The 25,203-nt window shown below is 41.9% G+C and overlaps 1 protein-coding gene across 1 annotated transcript in view; it reads right to left on the bottom strand.

Annotated features, from left to right (window-relative positions):
• Slc9a9 (solute carrier family 9 member A9) overlaps positions 1-25,203 on the bottom strand; it is a 548,574-nt gene that overhangs the window by 84,491 nt on the left and 438,880 nt on the right. Inside the window, exons 13-14 of the mRNA XM_076576829.1 lie at positions 24,011-24,062; positions 9,056-9,135 (exon numbers count right to left, since the gene is read on the bottom strand). Of these exons, the coding sequence (XP_076432944.1) occupies positions 9,056-9,135; positions 24,011-24,062 (132 nt within the window). The remainder of the gene's footprint in view (positions 1-9,055; positions 9,136-24,010; positions 24,063-25,203) is intronic.

Genomic DNA, 25,203 nt, shown 5'->3' with positions numbered 1-25,203 from the left:
CTCACAGATAACAAGTGATAATGAATATTAAATGCATTTCATGACACAGATCTTTTAGAACTGTGGCTGTCAATACATAGGAAAGTTAACAGAACTCTAACGTTTATAAGCATCACTCCAAGTGCCCTGAGTGAATTCTTTTAATAATCAAAACAAACCAAACAATTACATAACTAGTCCTGGGTAGGCCATAATAGCAAATCACAGTTGATTTAAGCTAAGAGGCAAAGAAGTGATTCACAGTAGAGAATCAATGCCCGGCCATTAAAGCAGACCTTCTTCAGTTGATAAGAAGCAACAGTGGGATGTCTGAGTGTGCCTTGCTTTATACTAGAAATGCCTTCCTGGAAGGATGCCTATAAACCAGAAATCATCAAACAAAACCATATTAGAACACAAGCTCTGTGGAATTCGTCCACACCATGGAATCTAGGATAGCCTTGGGCCATGGAAGACTCTTGACAATTATGCAACAAGCCAAAGAATGAATCACTGGAGTGAGGAATGTCTAAGACAATGCTGTACATTGGGAAAATATTCAATAGATTGCTTTGGTGTCATAATTTAAAGGAATTTGTGAACCTATTTTTCACAAAAGGAGGAGCTATGTTCTGATTTTGTGGTTGCATAAATCTCAATTTTCACATTGTTTGCTTAAAGTGGAGGTGAAATGAGAAAGCATTCTCTTCTAATAGAGATATTATTAAAATGTTTATGGGAAAAAGAGAAGAAACATTTCAGGGGTCTTAAAGCTCAGGTAGAACCATTGTAGAAAACTCAGTCACCATCTTTGGAGCCTGATTTTTATAATGGCAGGGGAGGCTATGGTGTTTACACAACTGTTCAGAGGGTCAAATCTGTAGTTACAGTCAATGTCTTGGAGAGCTTGCTCCAACTATGAATTTAGACTGTAGGGTCTTGAGAAAATAGCACGCTGAGTGTTTTCAGTGTTTTGGTTCTGTGATGCTAGTGAGTTGGATTGCTTTCAATAGGAGGCTGTTAATAACTAGTCAGCTTTCTCATGGATTCAGACAAAATAAAGGGTAACATGCATTCATCCTGTTACATGGAAGAAGAAGCAGTGAAAATCCACACTATGACTTGTACATGATGGTTCCGTGTGTTGCTTCCATCAAAATGTCCTGAGAACATAGGGCCCAGGAAACTGGCTTTTTCTTGCAGTTAATTTTAATTTCCTTCGTTTGAGGACTAAAATCAAGGGCTAGATGTAAGCTATTTCAACAGTGGCACCTATGAAGGCAAGGGTGACCAAAAGCCAACTGACCAAGGGAAGGGGGCAGTGGTGGAGCTGCTGTTCCTTGCAGGAGCTCTCCTTCTGGCCAGCTTCCTGGGGGAAGCAGAGACAATGCTGTAGGCATTCTTCTGTGAGGAAGCCACCAGGGAGCTATTCAGAGAGAGCCTTCAGGAGGCGGATTCCTTTTGCTTGTCTCAAATATGCACAAATCATGGTGCTTCCTGAAACCACTTTGGGATCATCTGATTGCATTTTGTAAGTGAGAGCTACAAACGGCTGTATGGCTGTAATCCGGAGCTCCTTTGAACACATCCTCCTATCCCCAAGTCTCTCACTAGTGACTTCAAAAGGATGTGGGGCCAACCCTCACTTCAGCAAGGTAAGCAGCAGAACTTCATAAGGCTCAACCGTGCCCACCTACCTTGTTTGCTACTGAAATGTAGCATCTATTGTAGTGGTTCTCAACCTTCCTAATGCTGTGACCCTTTAATACAACTCCTCATGTTGTGGTGACCCCCAACCATAAAATTATTTTCATTGCTACTTCATAACGGTAATTTTGCTACTATTATGAATCATAATGTAAATATCGGTGTTTCCCGATGGTCTTAGGCGACCCCTGTGAAAAGGTCATGCAACTCCCATGGGGATCATGATTGACAGGTTGAGAACTGCTGATCAAATGTGTCACCTGGCACATAGTGGATACTCATTAAAGTGTTACTTGTACATTCTGGTATCTTTCCGGCTTGCTAATGAAAATAAAATGTGCCTCATGCCCAGACTGGTGAAGCCTTTAAAAACTACTAGAGAAAGGATGACATTACAGTCACTAAAACCATGCTAGGCACATGTACAGCACTAGCACTGCACGTATGTCAAGGACAGCAGAGCTCAGTAGATGGATCATATGAGCCAGGAGCCTTGGGTTCCTCTGATGGGCATATTGAATTGAGTAGGATGCTGGCTTCAGGTCCATCAGCAACACTGGATATCTCCGACGAGCCTTTCCCTCCTTTGGGCTCAGTGGCTCCTCTAGAAAGCAGAGGTCCCTGCTCTCCTGGAACACTGCATAAGGCAAACTCAAGTTATTCAGGAAGGCCATGGCCTTCTGCAATAAATGAGTTACGGCTGTTTCCACCAGTCAGCATAGTGAAAATCTGCATGGTGGGGAATGGTCATTTGAAATTGAAATTGCTGCTCATAATATTTATACCTAGGATTTAACATTAGAGTGACCATGTGGGATGGAGAGCCTTCTGTCAAGTTTTAGAAGCATTCTTTCTTTCATTATTACTCACTTTTTTCTTTTTCTCTGTTAAGATTAAAATACTGTTTCACTTATGGTCCCTAAATATGTGGTCCTAAATACCACTGGAGAACATCGCAGATACTAAGTGTTTATGGCTCCTGGAGTGGAGTCCCACCCACTTAAGCTCCAGGGTAGCAGGGAGTCTGCTACTCTGCCCAACAGGAACATACAAGAGCCACAGCATTCACACATCCTGCAGTGGGCCTTTCATTTGGTGGGTACTTGGTACGAGAGCTCTGTGAGCTCTCTACCCATGTGGCTTTCTGGAATTCTATTTCTGGGTCAATTGGCCAACTCACTGTTATCTCTGAGAATTCTTCCCACCATGTAAAATGCTGGCAAGCACACACTAAGTGCTTATGTTAGTTAATATTGGCACAAGGGAAGTGCTCAAAATGATTTTATGCTGCCCTTTTTATTTTGGAAAAGGTCATTTTTTATCTTGTGTCATTTGCTTTTGTAGGACTAATATATACACATGCCTAAGGAGAGCGATGATAAATGATGGGATGAAAAAAGACTCTACAAAGCCGACAACCCAGCAGGACCATTAGTCATGAAGAAGGCATGCAAGATTCCCACACCAGCTGTAACACTCTGAACCTAGGCAAATAACTCTAGGCGATGTCTTAAAATATGAATAAGGATGCATCAATTTTAGCTTCTAACCTGCTCATTATCTGAGATCCTTAGTGAGGTTGAGAGGTGGCTCTAAAAGTTTGGGTTTGGTGTTAATAGAACCAACACTGGGATAAGATAAGACTCAGTCACCCCACAGAGCACATGGAGCTTCTACGAGGACTAGGCTAGACACAGCGGTTCAGCTGTGGAGTAGACCATAAATGATGACATGTAATATCTGGGTCATTTGAATTTATCCTTTAAGAGGTCAGACTGTGTTCAAACTTTAAAAAAGTCCTCCCTTATATGCAGTGGACAATTATCTAATTTTAGCCAGAATCTTAGCCATGAAATTTTGGGCTCCTGGGTTCTTAATTAAGTCACTAGTAAATTAGGCTTGCAAAATTCCGGTGGTTATACAAGAAAATTAATGGGAAGAAAACACCCATATTTCTTTCTCCCTATGTAGGGTAGGGACTAAGGAAGGGAGAACCAACCATAGACTTGAGTTCAGCTAAAGTAATTGGGACCCAGGTCAGGTGTGTGGCTGTCTGTATCCAGAGAGTGAGATACATAGGCTAGGGGGCCCTGGGTGGGTATCTACATGGGGCAGTCTAGATGAAAACCACTAATATCATCCAATTAGCCTTGCCCTGATTGCAGACTCATTTAGTAAACTTCAGATAAATTAATATGCATTTCTTGCTACATCAATATCTGAAGTGATAGAAAACATTGCTTTCTGGCTTGTTTGCTTGCTGCTTGTCTGTTCATTCATTCATTCATTCATTCATTCATTCATTCATTCATTCATTCATTCAACAAGTATTTATTGAGTGTCCCCTCCCTGCCAGGTATTATTCTATGTCCTAAGGACAACCACAGAACAAGAACAGACCCAAATCTCCATCTCCAGAAAGGATATATCCTGGTCAGAGGAGGCAATTAAAACCAAGCACATAAGGTATCAGAAAGTACTGTTGTGGTAAAATTATAAAGCAGAGAAGAACTAAGTGAATGCCCCATAGGGACTTGTTCATTCTAAGGACGGGCTTGCAGGCAAGAGGAATGAGAGAAGAGAAAGGCAGAGGCATTGCAATCTGAGGGGAGAGCCATGGAGAAGCTGTCCCTAACACACCCAGAGCACATGGGGCCAGATTGTGACTTTAGTCTTCTCCTGGATAGGGAAAGCTATCCCACCCCATGGGGAGATGTTAATACAGAAGTTTGATGTCTGGTTCACATTTCTGCCTCCTTCAAGCTTAGTTAGACTAAGTCTATTGTTTTAGGAGATGGAAGTACTTCTTAGTGTCCTTTGCATAATTAACTTTATACCCCTGAAAAGTTGAAGATGCAATTTGTTTTATGGTGCTAGGGATTGAACTTACGACCTCTCATATTGTGAGTGCTCTAGTGTCGTGTTATAAGCCCAGTTCAGACTTTGAGGATGTGACTAGAAACGTAGCGGCTCCTCTGTGATGGTGTTCTCTTTGTGATCAGCTCCGACTCCTAACCCTGATATTACCAGAATATTGTCAACAGACATATTGACATATCAGAACCAGTCCTTGTTTGAAGGGCAGCTTCAAGCACATATTGACATATGGGGTTTTATAAGTAGAGTAAGAGAATCATTCACAGTAAAGTTCATTTAAATACTTCAATGGACTTTGGAGGGATCCGGGCTTGAATCATGGAATTGACTTTTACCATCTGTGGAATGTGAAGTTAGTTAGGTAAGTGATCTGGGAGTTTGGCTTTCTATCACAAGGATGGCAGTAAGAATCCAACCCAAAAGAGTGGTTAGAAGATTCATGAAGTCAGTACCTGTTAGTGCCCACCAGCATTTATTCCTCACCGTCCCCTTATGTCTCAATTTCTTCTTTCTGTTGCATGATTCAGAATTGCTGCCCACATTGAGTTGTGATGAGACTGCCATTAATCATCAGTTTTGGCACCAAAGGCTTCCAACAATATGGTTGAACAGGAGAGCCCAGGTTGTTGCTCTGAGGCCAGCCTTGACCTCAATGGTCTCTTTGTGTGTACTCTCTAGCACCCCACCCTCCTGAAGAGCCCAGAATGGAAGTGAGGTGCTGAGTGGAAAGCCCTCGGTACTGTGCATGGTTATTGCTCATCTTCATTAAATCTTCCTTTGTGTAGTTCTGCCGATTCCCATAGTTTTGAGAAAAATTTTTTATAATATATGTATAAATTACATGCCATGTAAAAGCAAAACAAAAATATGAGTCCTAGTGGTTTGTTTTATTGCTAATGATAAAATAATAAGCTATACCTGAATACTGGGTATCGACTGCATAGGAATGGGAAATCTCATGGCTAGATTCCTGAGAGACTACCTCACTAGCCAATCAAACCGTCCCTTAGATGTTACTCTCGAAAGCATTTGTAGATATGGTTAAATGTACAGTCAGTCAATTCTAAGTAAAATAAATTACCCAGTAGGCCTCCTGTAATTTAGTTGCACAGCCTTGAAACCAGAATGGAGGTTTCTCTGCAGGATTCTTCCTCAAGATCACAGCATTAGCACCTACCCTAGCTTCCAGGCTGAGAGTGTGCCCTTCAAATTGTGTACTTGTTAGCTTCTACAACTGTACAAACCAGCTCCTTGAAATGGGTCTCTGTATGCACATATGCATACGTAGATTCCTTCCAGAAATTGCTTCTGTTTCTCTGGAGAACTCTATCTAATTCAGTGTCTGAAGGCTCATTTATTTATTTTTGTCAAAAATTCCCTTTTTATGGTGCTAGGGGTCAAACCCGGGGCCTTTCATATTAGGCAAGGGTCCTATCACTGAACTACCTTTGCAATCTGTCATGAATATTTGGCAGAAGGCTGAGGCAGGATGGTAGCAAGTTCAAGGTCTGCCTGGGTTATAGACTGAGTTCAAGACCTGCATGGGCAACTTAGCAAGATGCTATCTCAAGACAGAAAATTAAGTAGGAAGCATACATGGCTCATGGATAGCATATGCAAGGCTCTGGGTTTAAACTCGCAGTACTACAAAAATAAAGAATGATTCTTTATGCTGCTTCAACCATGTGATGGGATATTACAGAAAGGAAGTATCAATAGCGCCGCACCATACAGTGCAATTCTGTCAGCATCCCAAAATTTCCTTTGGTCAAGGATAGGTAACCTGACTCCAGTGGGAGACGGTCCCTACTTTGGCAATGACTAGCATGGCCTAACCTCTCAGGGTCACAGGGAACATCAACGGGGTTCTAAGTGAACAACAGAGTGAATGTAAATGCCAAATTCATAACTAGATTTAGAGTGTTAACAGCTGGTGTGGGAATCTTGCATGCCTTCTTCATGACTAATGGTTCTGCTGGGTTGTCAGCTTCTTAGAGTCTTTTTCCATTCCATCATTATTTATTTATTTATTTATTTATTTATTTATTTATTTATTTATTTATTTGAAACAGGGTTTCTCTGTGTAGCTTTGTGCCTTTCCTGGATCTTGCTCTGTAAACCAGGCTGGCCTCAAACTCACAAAGATCCACCTGCTTCTGCCTCCCAAGTGCTGGGATTAAAGGCATGCACCACCACTGCCTGGCCATCATTTATATTTATATTCTTAGACAAGTTATGAATTTGGCATTTATATTCACTCTGTTGTTCACTTAGAACCCTGTTGATGTTCCCTATGACCCTGATAGGTTAGACCATGCTTTTATTGCCAAAGTAGGGACAGTCCCCCACTGGAGTCAGGTTACCTATCCTTGACCAAAGGAAATTTTAGGATGCTGAGAGAAATGCACTGTATGGTGCGGAGATAGTGATACTTCCTTTCTGCAAGGTCCCATCACATGGTTGAAGTATACTCATAACTTGTCTAAAAATATAGCTATATGATGAGGTCACAGAGTAAAACTGGTTGGCACGCTCCTCTCCAGGTAAAATTCGGACCTTAACTAGGACACAAAACCCCTGTTGTCTATGAGAAAATATATTTGCGCAAGGATGGCTGCACTGCAGCTTCTAGAATGAACACACGGGAGGACAAATTGCAACGTGGAGAGATATTACACAGAGGATAAATCTGCTTCCATTTCTACTAGGCTGTCCTTAATCGTATGGAAATAAACCTTTGGTGGAAAGTGAGATTAAAAACTGTGACATCATCTAAATTTAGAGCTGCTGCTCCAAGCTAAAACCTTGAGTGGGCTCCAAATTTCATTTTCTTGTCACCTAGTTAATTTTTCTACTTTCTCCTTTTTCTTTGTTGCAAAGCTTCCTCGCAGCACTTTCGCAATTTGGAGGAAGAAAATAAAAAACCTCTTACCGAGTCTCTGGTTTCCTATTTCCTCGCCGTGTATTTCATTAGGTGTTTTCTTCAGTCATTTTTTATACTTTCCTATAAATTTGGTTATCAGAGATTGAAATCAAAGGCAGGGGCCAATCCTGTTTCTAGAAGGAAAGTCCAGAAGGAGTATAGACCTGGAATCACCTGCCAAGCACAAACTCCCCTAGAGACCAGGATGGCTCCAGGTTGCTAATGAGACCAAGACAAGAGCTTGCTAATGACCAAGATGCATTGCTCTTTGTTGGGTGGTAACCTGTACCTCGTACGCAAACGCAGAACCAAAAGTGAGGGGAGACATCTGGCCACAGACAGCAGAGAGATGTGTTTAAGCACAACTAAGCTCCAAGCCCTGCCCTCCACAGCACCACGTGATGTCAGAGCACTCCAGGCATGTTTTCTAATTCACATGCTAACGTGCTCTCACTTACCTCTGTGCATCTTCAGTTGGCTTCACTTCTTTCTTAATCCTTGTTTCCAACTTCTAGTCCTTCTTCAATCTGTGTTTCTCTCACCCCTGATGTGAATTTACAATATTTCTTGCCTCCTTGTCCCTTTCCCTCATAGCCTCTCCTCCTTCACCTGTTTGCTGAGTTCTATCGCACTTCCAAAAAAGATCCTTTCTCGCATCTTAACTCCCCCTTTCCTCTTGACATGTTGTGGTTTTAATCATTGCTTTGGATTTTCATCCCAGTGGCTGGCGTTTTCTTACTGAACGGAGAGGGCTTTTGTCACTACAGAAAACCAGCAAAGACCCAACACATTCAATTCACAATTCAACTGTCTGTGTTCCTCCCGCGTGGTGCTACTGACTGGATTAGCCATGGACTGCTTGCTTCTACAGAGCAAAGCACTTCAGCCTGATTTTTCAGCCCTCAAACTCACATGGCAGGGCATGTCTGAGCTGCCGCATTCCCACTGATGGCTAGAGTTGTTAAAAAAAAAATGCTTTTCAGAGGAAAGCCCTTACCTAAGTGTTCCTGAGGGGCAAACAGAGCAACGCTATTTTATACTATGAGGAACCAGACTTGTAGTCCTCAGCCTGGTCAAAACTCCTGGTAGAAACTCCTACCCCATTTTTTTTTTTACACAGGAAACAAAGGTATACAGTGGACTCCTGGGAGGCGCATGGAGCTCGGTCCTGCCCACACCCCTGAGAACAGTCCAAACCTGCAAAGGCCACTGAGACTGTTCAGTGAAGCAAGTCTCTGGCTAACCCAACTGGAAGTAAGACCTTTATATAGGAGAACAAAATAGATAAGTTCTTCAGGACCACCTGGTTTTGTTATCTGACATTAGAAAATACCCAGTCACCACAGAAACATCATGTACACTTTACAGAGGGATTTCACTTTGCTTTTTCAACACTCCACAACTGTTTACCTGGTTTTAGATTTTGAACTCATTCCTTGGTGTAAGGTTGCATGTGGATTCACTTTACCTTTGTGTGCTCCTCAGGATGTAGGCCCCATTCCTTCATGATGAGGGTGCAAAGTAATCTGCCCCCAGGAGGACCTGCCAGCTTGTCATTAGAAAGGATACTTGTGATCAAATCCATACCACATCCTGAAGAGCTGTGCACTCTCTGTCTTGGTCAGGTTTTTATCCAACTTATTTGCTTCCTGGAGAGAGACCATAGAAAATAGTACATCTTAAATACATGCCAAACCAAATCCAATTCAACTACATCCCTAAAGAAACATTTCTTTAAAAAGAAGTCTAGGCATGTTCATCTTAATAGTGAAAGAATTTTCAAATTAGCTCAGAGATTTTACTATGTGGATGAGACTTTTTGGTACAATTCAGCATTCCCTTTCTTAATCATCAATTTTATTAAATAGCTAAGAGATATCACTTTCGGACACCAGTGAAAATGGTGTTTCTGTCACATTGCTGTTGTGGGAATTTTGCAGTCCATTTAAATCTAGGTGACATTTATTTACAGAGTACCAAGAAATCACTAGAGAAGTAACAGCCTACTGATCATTACACTGGTTTTCATTCATTTTCTTTTTGGTAGATCACTATTAAAGGCTGTGACTGGTTTTTGATGCCTTTCTGTTAAGATTAGGAACAGTTCAAAGAGACGTTCCTGACGGGAAGTCACTAAAAACTGTAGGTACACTTATTTCTCCCCACCCCACAAGCGCCAGAACGTCAGGGAGAAGGAAATAAAGACAAAAGAGAATGACCATGTATTTGAGGCATCATGTCAAAGCGGAGGACGAAAGGTGGAAACAGGAAAGAAGGCAACTGGAAGGTTTTGTGCTAACAATGCTTGCACCATGGCAAGATGGATCTGCAGGAGCATTTTGATGCCTGAATATTCCATTCTGCATATTAAGGAAAGTGAATTCCAATCAATTTCGATTGTGATGGCTGCTCACACTGGGCTTAGTGTGGGCTTTTTGCTTTGTCTGGGCCCAGAATTTCCACTTCAAACTATCTATGACTTGGCTGATCAGCAGTAAAGTGAGCATTGTTCTGATGCATGATGACGCATGGAAGACCATGGAAACCCACCCACTACACTGAAGTCAGCCCTCCTCAAGCCCAGCTTGACTTGATTTCATTGTATTTAACTTGTTTCTTGCTCTTCCCAGCCAGCTCCATTACTGATAATGATGAATAGCTATGCTTTGCTCTGTGAAATGTCTGCTAGTGAATGTTACAGCTCCAAGAAATGAGAATACAGGAATGGTAAGTGTGTCCCATTGTTATTTACCATTTACCTTTTGTAGAAAATGGTACAGCAGAGACTCACATGGAAACCAAACCCAAGCCCATCATCCTTCTGTCTTAAGATCTCTAACATTTCAAAATTGAAAGCTTCCTACATGATGCTCCCTGAAATACCACTGTTCCTGTGATACTGATAGAAATTCCATGGCAAACAATGAGGATAGATAGGCTAGACAGTTCCTTAAAGGGTTCCTTAACACCCAATGTTCCAACTTTTTGTTTTTTGTTTTTGAGACAGCAGCTCACTATGTAGTTCTGGCTATTCTGGAACTTGCTGTGTAGACCAGGCTGGTTCAAACTCAAACTCATGGAGAACCACCTGCCTCTGCCTCCTGAGTGCTGGGGTTAAAGACCTGGTGCCACCACCTTCTAACCTTTTATAATGACCATTGGAAAAAAATCTTCAAGAGGGTAATGTTTCCACACCCACTGGACTATAGACCTCATTTTTCATTCCCAATCTTTCCATGAGAGCCTGTTGTCTCTCATGGGCACTATGAGGTCTCTGCTCTGTAAATGGTGAAATGCCATGCTTTGGTCTCAAGAGTTAGAATTTCTTCTTATCTCTCTCCAAAGGAAACAGTTATCAAACTTGGTCTCCCTATCCTTTCTCTCTGTAGCTATGTTTACCCAACAATGGTATCAGAACAACTGCTTCATACAGCAATTTCTGCACCATGAAGCAACCTGGGCAAGCTATTTATGAGCCTCTATTGCTCACAGCATGGCAGGGTAGCATGCTCAGCTACCAGAGCAAAACTTCTCACAAAAAAACTGGAAAACCAGACTAGTTAAAAAAGCTCTGCACAGAATGCGGGGACTTTCTTCTCAGGGTCTCTTTTTCTTTTTCCTTAGGAACAAGGACTTTTGGAGTTTTACCCATCAACAGGCATGGGTGATTTCAGTAGCTGGTTGCATCTACTAATCACAAAATAGTTACTGAGTAAAGTTGACAAAAGGGAGTGTTGGGACCTTTCCCCTCTTTTAGAAAGAAAGGGTGGGTGTTGAGGTGGTAAGCTTGGATAGCATTTGGAGGCTCAGCTGCCAGCCTTCAGCAGCCTAGCTGAGCGGCTTTGAAATAATGACAGTTCCTAGCTATTGAAGGCTCGTTAACTTCCAGGCAGCATGCTAGTCACATTATTCAGCCATTAATTTTTCCAATCGTTATTTTTCAATTTTCACCACAATCCATCTAGGTTGGTTGAGGTTCTAGTTATTTTGTACTCAAGGACCTAGAGACACACAGAGAAGGGAAGATGTGAGTACAAAGTCACACAGTTAGAAAGAAACAGCAGTGACTTGAGTCTGGGATTGAATTGCTGGACTCTGAAGATGATGTTTCCTCCAAGGGTCTCATATTTAAACTATAGAAAGCACAGCCATTCTCTAATGGACAACATAATTTCATAGTTTTCTTTTCCTCTCTCCCTCTTCTTTTCTGCCTTCCTCAGACTCTTTCATAGGCTGACCTCAAACAACATCCTCCTGCCTCAACCTCATGAATGCTAGAATCATAGCATACTCAGTGTGACTTACAGTTTCTTAATTGTAAAATTAATTGAGGAAATTAGACTGGTTTCTAAGGAACAAAAACCATTTGGAATTACTAATTTGTATTATTGGCCATTCTTAAAAGCAGTGGATGCCTCTTGAGCACATGCCAATCAATGTCAAACAACATTCTAAATGATTTTTGCATTTTGTAGATTCTGATAACAAGTCATGAAAGTGTGCTCTGTCATTACCTCCATTTTAAAAACAAGGAACCCAAGGTGAGTGGGGAACATGGAGATTTCTGAGCACACTTTAAGTTCCCCTAGAAGCAGGAATTCTTTCATCCAGCTAGAGCTCTGGGTTGTAAACAGGAAGCCAATGAGGGCAAAAGGGGTCTCTGAGAAGGAAGATAAATTCAGGACACTGAGATGGTCGTGGAGACAGAGAGCTACATACAACTTAGGCTCTTGGGCATTCTTTTCAAGGATGTTCTATAATCTTAGAAATTCTCCTCTCTTGTCTTTCCTCTTTCTGCCCCCTTTTCATTTTGCTTCCTAAGGATACAGAATTGGAACTTATAAGCACTCCTGAGAGGACATATTTCTGGAAAAACTTCTACAGATTTTTTTTTCTCAGTCAGCTGAAGGGTGCAATATGTAATTAAAAACAACCTTTATTTTAGTTGAGTGACTGGAGATGTTATTCATCTCACTTTGTAAAAAAGTAAATGGAGTTCTAATTCTAATAAAACAGGGGTGGAATGTGTTTTCCCAGGTGGGAAAATTCCACTGATGACTAAGAATTGACTGCTTTGCTGATCCTAGTTAAAAATTTCAATATGTATCTTAAACATCTGTTGGCCCAGATCTGGATCCATTCATTTATTTCTCTGGAGTTATTGATGACTTAATAACTTGGTTATGAAAGGCCATTAATAAATGAGCAGAAATAAATGAGTTAGTCCAGTGTGTGTTCTGCTCGTGTAGTGGGGGCTAAAGATAAAGGAGCCAAGGGAAGGCCAACCTTTGCTGTCACAGTGGAATGGGGAAGGTAGCCGACAAGACAGCATGGGACGCAAGCCCTTAGAAGGGTCCTAATGTGCAGAGGACAGAAGGGGCATCAATCTACCTGCATTATTCTGAAATAGAGATCAACACAGGCTTCAAGCAGAACGGATGTGAGCGGTCATCTGGAGGAGGATGGATCTACAGTTCCATGGTGTTTTTCTTTCTCACTAACAATGGTTATTCTCTATTAAGTTTCTTTATTCCACAGAAGCGATATGCATTTTAGAACAAGCATAGGATACAACATATCCTCACCTTTTCTATTCCCAGATGAATTCTTAAATGTTCCCAAGACCAAGATTTGGACTCTCTTCCATTGAATAACAATGATACACTCACCAACTCAGAGCCTCGGGTTTCCCAGCTCTGCATGGGAACTGGAAATTCAAGAGTGTTGAATTGTACCTTGCTACGTCTAAGAAGCAGGATGATGGATGTATATGGAATTTCTGGCTCCTTTATTATCTTCTGTTTCTGGGAACATTTAAAAAATGGCTAGGCAATCTGATCTTTCTCCCACCCACCCCCACCCCCCACTCTTTGAACAAGGGAACAGAGTAGAGATTGGGAAATGACTGGGCACAGCAGGAAGTGGGTAGTTTTCTTTTTCCTGAGCCCTTCATGTATGGCACCACTCTGAGAGGAGAGATTATGACAGTCTTCTTTATTTTGGGTTTATTTGGACTGGTGAAGGAAAAACCAAGGGCTCTGGCCAGAAACCTATAAAAACCAGACACAGAAGCAAGGAAGGATGGTCTGCTGCGTGGGCTCCAAAGAAAAGCACTAAGAAATGTGAAGGCTTTGCCCCAATACTGTGAAAATGGGGCTTTTCCTGACTGGACTGGGGACTGCAGCCGGTACCTACTGCGGGCTGCCGCTCATTTCAGATGGGCGTGTGAAGGAGTGTTTTCCTTTCTCTTTCTCAGTATTTCATATTCAATACTAATGTCAGTAGAAGTTAAGATTATTAAATGGATTCTGAAATTATTTCCACAATGATAGGAGGCCCCGTCTGGGTTCCCAAGTTGCTTTTCAGTGGTCCATATCAATGGAATTGGCTTTTGGTATTTTGCCTTATCACTTCCATCCAGATGGAGAGTCTTATGTGGTAATCTCAAATTTATGCCTTGATTTACTAATTACTAAGGAGAGAACCAAATTTTGTGCTCTAAAGGGAAAAATTACAGGATTCTGAAGGGGGGTGTCATAGCATAACTGAAGGGCAAATGGAAAACTTTTGAAGTTACCTTTTAAAAGGTCAACCATTAATTCTTAGTCTTCACATAGAAACACTTTATGCAAATGTTCTCACCATCTCTATTCCGAAATAATTCTTCCATTTCCTGATTCCCTTATTTGGAACATTTATGTGTAAGAAGAGAACATGGAGGCAGATAACGATCAGGAGATGGGCCAAACTCTAATAAGATGCTTCCCAGGTATCTTCATAGATCCATAGGTAGCCTGTACTACCAGCTCCAGGGTTAGCTGCCAAGGAGTGGGCCTGGTCCATATGACTTGGGCTGGTAACATGTATATTCATACAGGGAAGATAAATTGTTTGACTTTTGGCTCAGGAAAATGCAATATTGGTTTTTAAATGGATACCTACAAATTATTTGATTCTACTTTCCTTAAAAGGTAGAGCCTAATCTCCCTCAACACTGTGTGCAGTATTTACTTAAAAACTCATATCTCCTGACTAAAATGTACTATACAAGTGGTGTGATAGTATGCCATGCTCAAGATTCACTCATAAAAAGGCACCAGGACTCCCTCTTTGCTTCCTTTCTTAGACTGCCTGCTCTGAGAAGCTGGCTGTCAAGTGAGGACTCTGTAGCAGGCCTGTAGAGCATTCTGTGTGTTACCACAGAGTCTTCTACAGCTAGAAAGAAACTGGTAGCTTCTGACAACATAGACGTGGATTCTCTGGATCCAGAAGTTTTCCAAAGACAATCACTCCAGCTGACATCTTGTCTGGGACCTCATGGGAGACCCTGAGTAGAAATACTCAGTTAAGTTGCTTTCAAATTCTTGACCCATAAAACCTTTGAACTAATAAACATGTTGCTCTAAGTCATTATGTAGCAGTAGAGAGTGAGTACTAACTAGCTCACACTCTATTGTAAATTATAGATAGAAAACGTACTCACAGGAATTGAAAAATGTAATAAATGATGATGCCTGCATTTACATAGTTCTTTACAGAGTATTTTTTTCTTTTACCAAATAACTTATTTGTAAGGTAGAAGATTTATCTTCCCTATGAACAGTCCATCAAAAACTAATCATGGGTCCAAAATGACCATATTACGAATTGAAGACTGAGGACAGAGACAAAACAGAAACAAAACAAAAACAAAAGACAAATGAATGGATGAACTTAAAGAGGGGAGGGTGTTCACACCATGTCATTGTTCTTGTTCCAGAGTACTCTTACCTGATACCTGATTTATAGTATGGTTTAGTTGGTATGATACCCCTTTTATATACCTGTATCCATATGCACTCATAAACCATAATGGAAAATGCATCTTACAAAACAAGATCCTGGCTCAAGCTTCCCTCAAATAGGCTAATATACCCTCAGAAACAAAATTGCCACAATAAAGCTAAGAGTTGCACATTCAGACACATGGCCCTATTGTATTGCATTCTGCATACATCTGAAACAAAGTGAAAGGAAATAATGTTTCTTTCCCTATAAAATGACTTCAAAAATCACTTTTGGAATACGTAATGGTGTGTCATGTGGGGTGACTGGTATCACAGACAAAATAGGACTCAATGATTAGGTAATAGGCAGCAGAGAACAACAGGGTAAGCTATAGATAAAACAGCAACAAAAATGAAACACCTGAATCGGCAACCCATAGAAACAGAGCATGAAATAACTTGGGTATTAGAATTAATATGCAAAGGCTTTAAAACAGCCATAAAAACATGCTGGAGAATTTAAATTCACTGAGGTAATAAGTACAAAATGAAGACCTCAGAAGAAAAAAAAATGTGAGCTATTAAAAAAAAAGAGGAAAAAAGAAAGAAGGAAAAAAGGGAGATTCCAGAACAAAGGGTTATGATATCTCCAAAGAAAACCTGACTGTGTTGGCTTAAGGGCTGAAGAGATGCACTGTAAACACTGGCAGTGAACTTGAAAAGAGATAAATGAAAGAATCCAACATGTAGAACACAGTAAAATTAGGATTTGAATCATAGGAAAGTGCCTAAGTGACATAAGAAAAGTGTATAAAGTGGCTTAGCAACTCCATGACTGGAATGCATGAAGGGAACAGGCAACTCAGAAACCAGGACGTCTGAGAAAGACCACAGGTGGATTCTACACACTTGACTGAAAGCATCTACACGGACATCTAGAAAGCTCAGTGAATCTGAATTAGGATAAATTTAAAGAACAACAAACCATAGTCAAACTTCTACAACTGAAAATGAGAAATTAGAGTAAAAGAGATCAAATTATGTCCAGCAAAATAAAATAAATTCTACTAATGTTTCATGGAAAAAAAAAGGTGTGAAGGCAAGAGAATACAATTTCCAAAGTGTTTAAAGAAATTGAATTCTATATTCAGAGAAAATTCTGAAGTATATGAGGCAGTATTGGTCAAACAATGAAGGAGAAACAGGCAATTTCTAGTGGGGGCAAGCTGCATCAGCAGCTGTTAAATGAGTAGGTTAAAACAAAGAATTAATCTGATGTAGTTGACGTTTTGTGTGTGTGTGTGTGTGTGTGTGTGTGTGTGTGTGTGTTGCATATATATTTGCATGAGTGTGAGAACATGTGCATATGAGTGTGCATACATGTATGTATGAAGGGCAGAAGTTGATGACTTTTAAACTCTCTACCTTGCTGGGTGGTGGTGGCACATGTCTTTAATCCCAGCACTTGGGAGGCAGAGGCAGAGGCAGGCAGATCTCTGTGAGTTCAAGGCCAGCCTGGGCTACAGAGTGATTACCAGGAAAGGTGTACAGCTACACAGAAAAACCTAAATAAATAAATAAATAAATAAATAAATAAATAAATAAATAAATAAATAAATAAATAAAATAATCTCTCTACCTTATTTTCTGAGACAGGGTCTCTCACTAAACCTGGAATTCATTGATTCATTAAGGCTGGTTGGCTAATAACACTGATCCACCTGTTACTGCTTCCCCGCACTGGGGTTATAGACATATATCCCTGTGCCTGGCCTTTTATGTGGGTGCTGGGGACCTGAAACAAGGCACTCATGTTTTCTGAGCAAGCACCTTACCAACTGAGACATCTCCCTACCCAGCCTTTTATTTTGAGAGGGACTCTCATGGTATGTAGCCAAGGATGACTTTGAATTTCTAATCCTTCTGCCACCACCCCTTAGGTGCCTGAATTACAAGCATGTAACACCAATTCCAAGCTTGTGCAGCACTGCAGAATGAAGGCATGCCTTTAGGCATGCACTTCAACAACTGACCTATATCCTCTCCCCCAATGATTGACACTGATGTAATATTATACCAACTATATCCTGCAGTTGTTGGGTGTGCTATTAAAACAGTTGCTAGAAGACACATCTTTTCCACATGGAAGTGTTTACCAAGATGGACCAATCATAATTATAAAATTATAATTATAACCATGTTAAAAGACTTAACTCTCATCTATTATAAAATTGAAACTCTTTACCCAAATGGCAGATCAATTATGTTAGAGATCCCAATTTCTCAACTCTCCCCATGTTCCTGGCTTTCCAATGAAACCTGACAGTACTTTCCACCAAGAAGAGTTGCCTATTTATCTACCTACTTTCTAGGATAGTCTTCAAACTCTCTCTGGTGCCACAATATTAGAACTGAGGCTAGCCCTAAGAAATATTGCATGCTTCATCTTATATTCTTGCCCTCCATCTTTGCCAGTACAATGGTGTGCCCAAGGTAGCACACAACAGTGGGACTCCTGTTGCACACCTCTTAGTGTGTTACCCAGCATTAATGTGGTGACAGATAACCACACAAGCTGGCTCCTGCCTCTAAGTCTTCCAGATGCATTGTCTCTAATGTTCCCTGTGGCTATGACAGCGGTAGAGCATCATCACTACTTATCACACAGGCTGTGGAGGCTCCTTCCTCTGGGATTTTGTCCCATCTGGAATGTCCTTCTTTTAGACCTCCATGGGAACAGGAGTTTTAGACAGGCAGCCCTTGCAAGGAGGAATTAAGAAGCAGAGGATAATGGGGGAAGGTTGTAGTCCCTACTTCACTATAACTGAAGGTTGACACACGGTGGGGAGGACTTCCTAGACAGTGGAACAAGGTTTTCGGCTTAGTGGGTATGGGGGAAGGGAGGATTCCATATTGAGATAACCAAGTAAAAGGCAAGGGCTATGCGCTAGGGCTTTGAAATGAGGATCTGCTTATATTCTTGGTAAGACTGAGAAGTTAGACTGGCTGGGAAAGTGATCACCTCAGTGTCAATGGGAAGGGAGACTGTATATAGACTAGGCAAGTGCCCATGGAGGACTGCCAGGATAGAATGGCTTTGGCTTTCAGTCCTGGCTCAACACCTCACCGGTTGGTTGTCTTGGGGAAGGCTCCTTCTTAAAACTTTCATCTTATCTCTTCAATATAGGGCTATAACAATAGATATCCCGATTGGGCAAAGTAAAAATTAAAGATGATTTAAATCTTATATATAAAAAGTGTAAAAAAAAAATTGCTCCTTAAGTTGTACCTTCCACCTCTCTCTGCTCCCTCGTTATTATTCCTGCTTTCTGGAGCATGAAATTAAAGAATCTGCTGGTAAGAGAAACATGTGGAAGTTGGCCCTATATGTAAAAATGTTAGTGGGGAGTGTGCTTCTGGGTGTGTGTGACACAGTTAAGTATAATAAACAAAAATTCCAGAGTTAGCCAAGGGAAAAACCTAAGGAATTTGCTTAGGGATATTCATCTTAATTTTTTTTTTTTTTTTTTTTTTTTTTTTCCGAGACAGGGTTTCTTTGTGTAGCTTTGCGCCTTTCCTGGAACTCATTTGGTAGCCCAGGCTGGCCTCGAACTCACAGAGATCTGCCTGGCTCTGCCTCCCGAGTGCTGGGATTAAAGGCATGCACCACCACCACCACCACCACCACCACCACCACCACCACCACCACCACCACCCGGTTTCATCTTAATTTTATCAAGGCAGTTTTAGTTACAATGTAGCATTAAAAAGTCACATCTGGGCCATATCGGTTTCTGAGCCTAGCATTCTACTCCAGAAACACTTGCTGGGTGTTGTGTGGAATTTGCATCCCATGAGACCAATGCCAACTGTACAGACTCCAGGGATGAGGCGAGTGCAGAAGACATTCGCTGCTAAGTGTGATAACTGGAGGTGGAGTTCACGGAGAACACAGTTCTGTTCTTGTAACTGAATTAGGAGGACTTGACAATATAAACAATGGGAGTGTAAGTCTTATGTAGTGAACTAAATGACCCTACATTTTGCTCATTAGTCTCTCCCCGGGATGAACTTATCTATGTTTCTGAGCTCTGCACCTCTAGGGGACCCAGGGTAGGAAGTGTCATCTGTGCAGAGGAATAAATCCCTCTACTCTGCACAGGTGACTGCAAGTTTCAAAGGCGTTCAAGGTTATTGCTTTCTGAGAGTTGGCAGACAAGTGTGTTTGTTCACTGTACTCAACGCCCTTCATGTTTGACAGACAGTTCTTTGTGCCTCTGCTTAGCATGGGTCTTTCTGGGGAAGAAATCTTATCCTTTAAATCCCTGGTGTTCAGTCATGGCGGGCGTCCTTCTGCTCTTCTTGGGACCTTTTGTAGCTGGGATTCGACTGTCTGGAGCCACAGCAACCAGAACCAAGATTACACCCACACAGAATGGACAACCAAAACCAGACCTTCAGGAAAGGGACTACCGGAAGTAAAGGAAAGTGCAAGCAAATATTAAGAGAAACCCTGGAGAGATTAGTACTGTGTTAAAAATAAAATTATGTTAGTGAGCTTTATTGTAATAGTTGACAGAGTAGGGTTAGGAGAAATGGAAAACTTCTAAGCTGTTGAGTGTGTCCATCACATACAGAGTGAGAGCGAACTCGCTCGCCATCACAGCTCAGTGACTGGCCCTGTTTATCACTCCTACCTCGTCTCATTTACTTCTGCCTTGTTCACTCTCTCCCAGCCACACTGGCTTGCACACTGTTCTGCCTGGGCTCACACCAGCCCACTGACTCAGCCTGCATCCTTGCTGGGCCTTCTGACTGGACCACTGCCTCCATTTTCACTTGCTTTACTTCGGCTTTCTATCAAATGGTACTTCTGTAGGCCTGTCTTCTATAGCCAGTGGCCTCTCCTCCCTTTTCTACTTCCACGCCCGCTTTATTATCTTTCTCTGAACTTACATTACAACCTTTACTTACTGTCTTTTTCGAATAGGTGTCCCTCCTTGGAACATAAGTTCTGTGTGGGAAAAGACTTCAAAATAGTAATGGTTGAACTCTCCTCACAGCAGCTTAGTATATGACAGGCATAGGGTCAATGATATGCATGCATGCATATCTGGTAAAATGAGATGTTCTGGAACCAAATTGCCTTCTCTGTGCCTTTGGTCATGTGATCTAACTTCCGTGTGTACAGTTCCTTTGTTTGTAGATGGGATAATATAGTACCTGTTCAGAGTTATCTTTGAAACTGGGGCAATACATATAATATACTTAAAACAGTATTAAAAACCATGACCAGCATTTAATAGGAATATTATGACAGGATAATGAAAGGGGAAAAAGAAGACATACCACTGAGGCCTCTCAAGTCCTGGAAATTTCCATCAAAGGCAGGAGTGGTACTCCAGAGATTTTTCCTATGTCAAAAGGGCATGCTTCCAAGAACAGGGACACAATTACAAGGAAAACTTCCTAGGGGTTGGGGGAGGGAAGCACTATTTGTTTTTCAAGCTTCTGAAACACACACAGTATCTTCCATTTCCCACGGCAGCACAATTGCAAACAGTGTGCCTTTAAAGCTTAATGGCTGCTTTGGAGCACGCTTTCCAAAGCTTCCCAGCCTGGTATAGTAAGAACGCACCATTATGCACTGCAAAGAAGGGAACTGTGCTTCGAGTTCACATCCCAAAGGTATTCCCTACAAGCTCAGAGGTGAAAATTCTTTTATAAGCAGCCACATTTAATTATACATGCTTAGCATTGATTTTGAGGCTGTACAGTCGGTAATGGCTGTAAGTACTTTAAACAGTTTTAGCTTTTGGTTAGGAACTGCTGTTACGATTGGCCAGTGCAGAAATTATCCTACTTCTTAATCTTGTTAATATAAATATAGTTTAATAAATGCAAAGCAAGTAGAAGCAGTTTTGCTGAGAATCAGACTTAGGCTTGTGATCAATAGATACTGATGAAAGGTAAGGCGCTGCCAGGCCAAAGGGGAGCAGAGAGCTTCTTGGCAGAAGGTTTGGAAAGTACCAAACACTCTTTGCCCAGGTTCAGTGGCAGCTGCGGGGATCCTGTGGCCAATTACTTTTGGTTGGAGTCCACTGCCTTTGACACGAAGAGACAATGGCCCCAAACTCTTTCTGAAACAGGTTTTGCTATTTGCTAGCTAAAGAATATGGTGAGAGCTGGGCGGGGGAGGCGCAAGCCTTTAATCCCAGCACTCAGGGAGCAAGGGCAGGTGCATCTGTGTGAGTTCAAGGCCAGCTTGGTCTACATGTCGAGTTCCAGAACAGCCAGGGCTGTACAACACAGTGAAACCCTGTCTCGAAAACAAAAAACAAACAAACAGAATGTGGTGAGAAAGAATGCCCACAAGAAGCTCCTATAAGCTTCCCAGGAAGCACAACATTTAAAGTGGGAGAAGCTTGACATGGAGAGAGCCCCTTTTGCCCTCTGCAGGAAGCTCTGGGGAGGTAGGTTGGTGAACAACAGTGAATGCCACTATTTTGGCCACTGGACAATGCTTTTTGTCCCCTAAAGAGAAGGATTTAGTATATGACTGATTATTTCCTTTTTCTGCTCTCTGGGGGACAGAAAATTCATTTGTAGATGGAGCACAGCAAGGATGCAGGTCTGCAACCTGCTCATTCGACTCCTCTTTACCCCTCTGTTTACTTCCTGTCCTGATTACTCCTATTCTACTGAAATTTAAAACACGTAATTATTTAATTATATGCAGTAGTCTTAACTGTCTAAGATCTTTTACAAGATGTGATTGGTTTATTTTAATGATGTCTGTGCATGTCAAGCGTGTGTGTGTGTGTGTGTGTGTGTGTGTGTGTGTGTGTGTGTGTATGCTTGCTTGTATTATGTACATGTGGAGGCCAGAGGTTGGTGTTGGGCACCTTGCTCTGTGGTTTTTTTGGTCTTATTTGTTTTGAGCCAGCAGCTCTCACTGAACCTAGAGCTCACTGATGGAGGTAGGCTGGCCAGTCAATGAACCCCAGAACCAGCCTGCTCCCATGCCTACTCAGCCCTGTGGTTACATCTGTGCAGCCCTGTGTCGAGCTTTGATGGGGGTGCCGGAGATCTGAACTCAGGGCCTCACGCTCCCACAGCGAGTGCTCTACCCACTGAGCCATCTCCCCAGCCTTCCGCCTGTGACTTTCACGACAGCCTGCTGAGGGAAACATCATTATCATTCACTCTCTACAGACAGGGAAGCTGAAACTCCAAGATATGAAAGCTTTTCCAAGACCCAAATGTCATCTAATGTTCACTTTCTCCGTAGCACAATCCTGTTTCTGAAACAACTAAAAAATACCTTTCATTATGGTAACATCTCCAGGTAAGAGTCATTGCTGAATTAACAATGCTGAACTTTATTTTAAAGTGTTGTATGAATAAGCTAAAATATGTAGAAACTTTAAAAAGGAGTTAGGCTAGTAGGGAATTTTACCAATAATTATATGTGATTATAAAATTTTAGGCCATTAGAGGAAGACAAAGGAGTTTCTTTGATGAATTTTCTTATTCTGTATTCTAAAGAAAAAAGTACATGAAAAGGATAGAATTTAGATAAAGGTTTTGCTTGAAGGTTGGAGAATAGATTATTTGACCTATAGTGGATGAAAACGCTTTTGAAAACTCAGCCACAGCCAGACCTTCCTCACCACTCATTACAGCCCAGGTGATAGCTTTGATTCTGTCTCTAAGGTCATCAAGCTGGCCCTAATCCCAACAGTCCAGGCGACCATGCTGTGCTCTATCCCACACTGAGGTTGTTTCCGGGGCAATCGTCTGTGAAAAGAGCACCATATGGCCCTGGGGCACACATGACAACCAAGTTCAGAGAACACCGAGTCATGTTCATCACGAACTTCATTCTTCGGCCTTCTCTGCAGAATAGGGGCTCTTCTTTCTTTCGATGTCTGATGCAGGGAAGTGGCCTTCTGCCCAGGGATGGCAGCCAGGTGTGTCACATTGATGGTAAGAGAGGTGACCCACGAAATCAAAGCAGGGATTGTCTTCAAGTCCAAACACGATCGAAGCACAGTTTATCGAACGAAGCCATATATTTACTGCATTCTCCTGATGAGGTCTTCAGACTTCTAATTGCAGCAAATGTGGAAAATTCCCACACATTTGTTCTTTTGTTCTAAGGTGAGTGATCAAGTTAGAAATGACTAGGGCAATATCACCAATGAGAGATCCTATCTTGATGGCAGATTCAAAACCGGGGTTTGGAGACTAATTTTCTTCTACTCGGGATTAGCATATTGTTCTGAGTCATTTTCTCAAAGGCTTTCTGGGTCTTTGTAGAGAATGCTTGTTCAGTTAAGTCGGGAATGGATCACCTAAATTGTTTCTCTGCCCCTTACCCATTTCACTATTTCTGAACACCCGGATATGATGAATGAGAAGCCATTCAGGAGAAACAGGTTCATCTGTTGTGTGCTGAATAAGCTTTGAGTGAGTACTCTGAGATCTGAGGAGCTAGCTGCTGGACAGGATGAGAACCACGGGGTGCCTCATTCTTAGAGCCAGGGTCTGAATCTCAGGCTGGGTTTTCAGGATTCCCAACATCACAAGAGGCTGTAGTGAGTTGGTCCTGAGCATTCATATGTTAAACATTCATAGACCAACACCCTGAAGTCCTATGTGCTATTAGCAGAGGCAGTTCATTTTAAAAATAGCTCCCCTGGCTAGGTGCTCTATAAGCTTGGACCAGACAAGTACACTGACTTATCCAACTTGCCTGCTGTGAGGAGGGCTCTTCCTTCAGACTTTCATCCAGGTCCACACCAACTCTGTTAAAAAACAAAAAAACAGAAAGAACAGATAACCATACGTGTCCTGGTGCTGAGGAGATGAGATCTGGAGCATCGAATCATCAGCTGACCTAAACACAACGTAAACATGAGCAAAGGTTTGTCGGTAAACCGTCTGGCCTCCTCAGAAACAAAATCCACCATCGACCGATCCTGGAGAGACCCTGCACAGCTGTGCTCAGCACAGCAGGAGGAAGTGAGCGTCAACAATGACTTTCAGTCAGGAGTAAGGCCCTGAGAACTTGGGATAGGAGAGGGCACCACAAGAAAGACCTCTGTGGCTTAAAAACCAGGGTACCCCACAGGATTTGCTGAGTAAACTTCCCAGAATCCCAGGTCCCCAGCCAGGAGCAGGAATCTCTACGGCAGAGAAAAATCAAGCCTTGTCTAGTTTCATGTGGGCTGTCCACAGGGAAGGCCTAGGTTGTGGGGCCTGAAACTTAGATAATTTGGGGGTTAGGGTGGGAGCGTTCTTTAAGGAAATAATATAAAACACAACTATAGAACGTTCTAAGGAGACTCTTTAGAAAAGAAGAAATCACAAAAATTTTGTAGAGCTAGTAAATGCGGCCAATATCACATAATAATAATAACAACAATAAAATCCCACAGTTGTAATTAACTGTGTATCTCTAAAATCACCCTTTCCTCTGTAAAATTTGCTTGCATACTTTGATGTTTTCTTTATCTGATAATGACCTTATATTAGGGAGGATGGAAAGAAAAGGGAATCTTCCCCAGCTATCCTGAAATTGTTGCTAGCCAAGAGGAACTAAGGCGTGCTTCCTTTCCCAGACCGGCTTGCTCCATTCAGCACCGTTACGCTAATCCGCCAAATGCAAGATTCCTGATAAATTTCACTTCACGCAATTTCCATAAACAATGTGCAGTGTACTGATCTCTATGCATGCCTCCTAACTGAATACATTTCGCATCTCCATTTTGACAGGCATCAACGACAATCTTCCAGAATTGCTTCTGGCTTTGTGTATCTCATACAGTGTATCCTGGTCCTGTTACCCAACCCGCCCCCCCCCCCCCCATGCCACCTCTCCTACCCGGTACCCACAGGCCTTGGCTGCCAGGTGCTGAAGGCTATGTCCGCATTTAATGGAGCCTT

The sequence above is a fragment of the Peromyscus maniculatus genome, chromosome 7 (genome assembly GCF_049852395.1).
Source record: "Peromyscus maniculatus bairdii isolate BWxNUB_F1_BW_parent chromosome 7, HU_Pman_BW_mat_3.1, whole genome shotgun sequence".
Taxonomy (NCBI): domain Eukaryota; kingdom Metazoa; phylum Chordata; class Mammalia; order Rodentia; family Cricetidae; genus Peromyscus; species Peromyscus maniculatus.
Note: the sequence above shows the minus strand (reverse complement) of the source record. Positions and strands in the feature narration are given on the sequence as shown.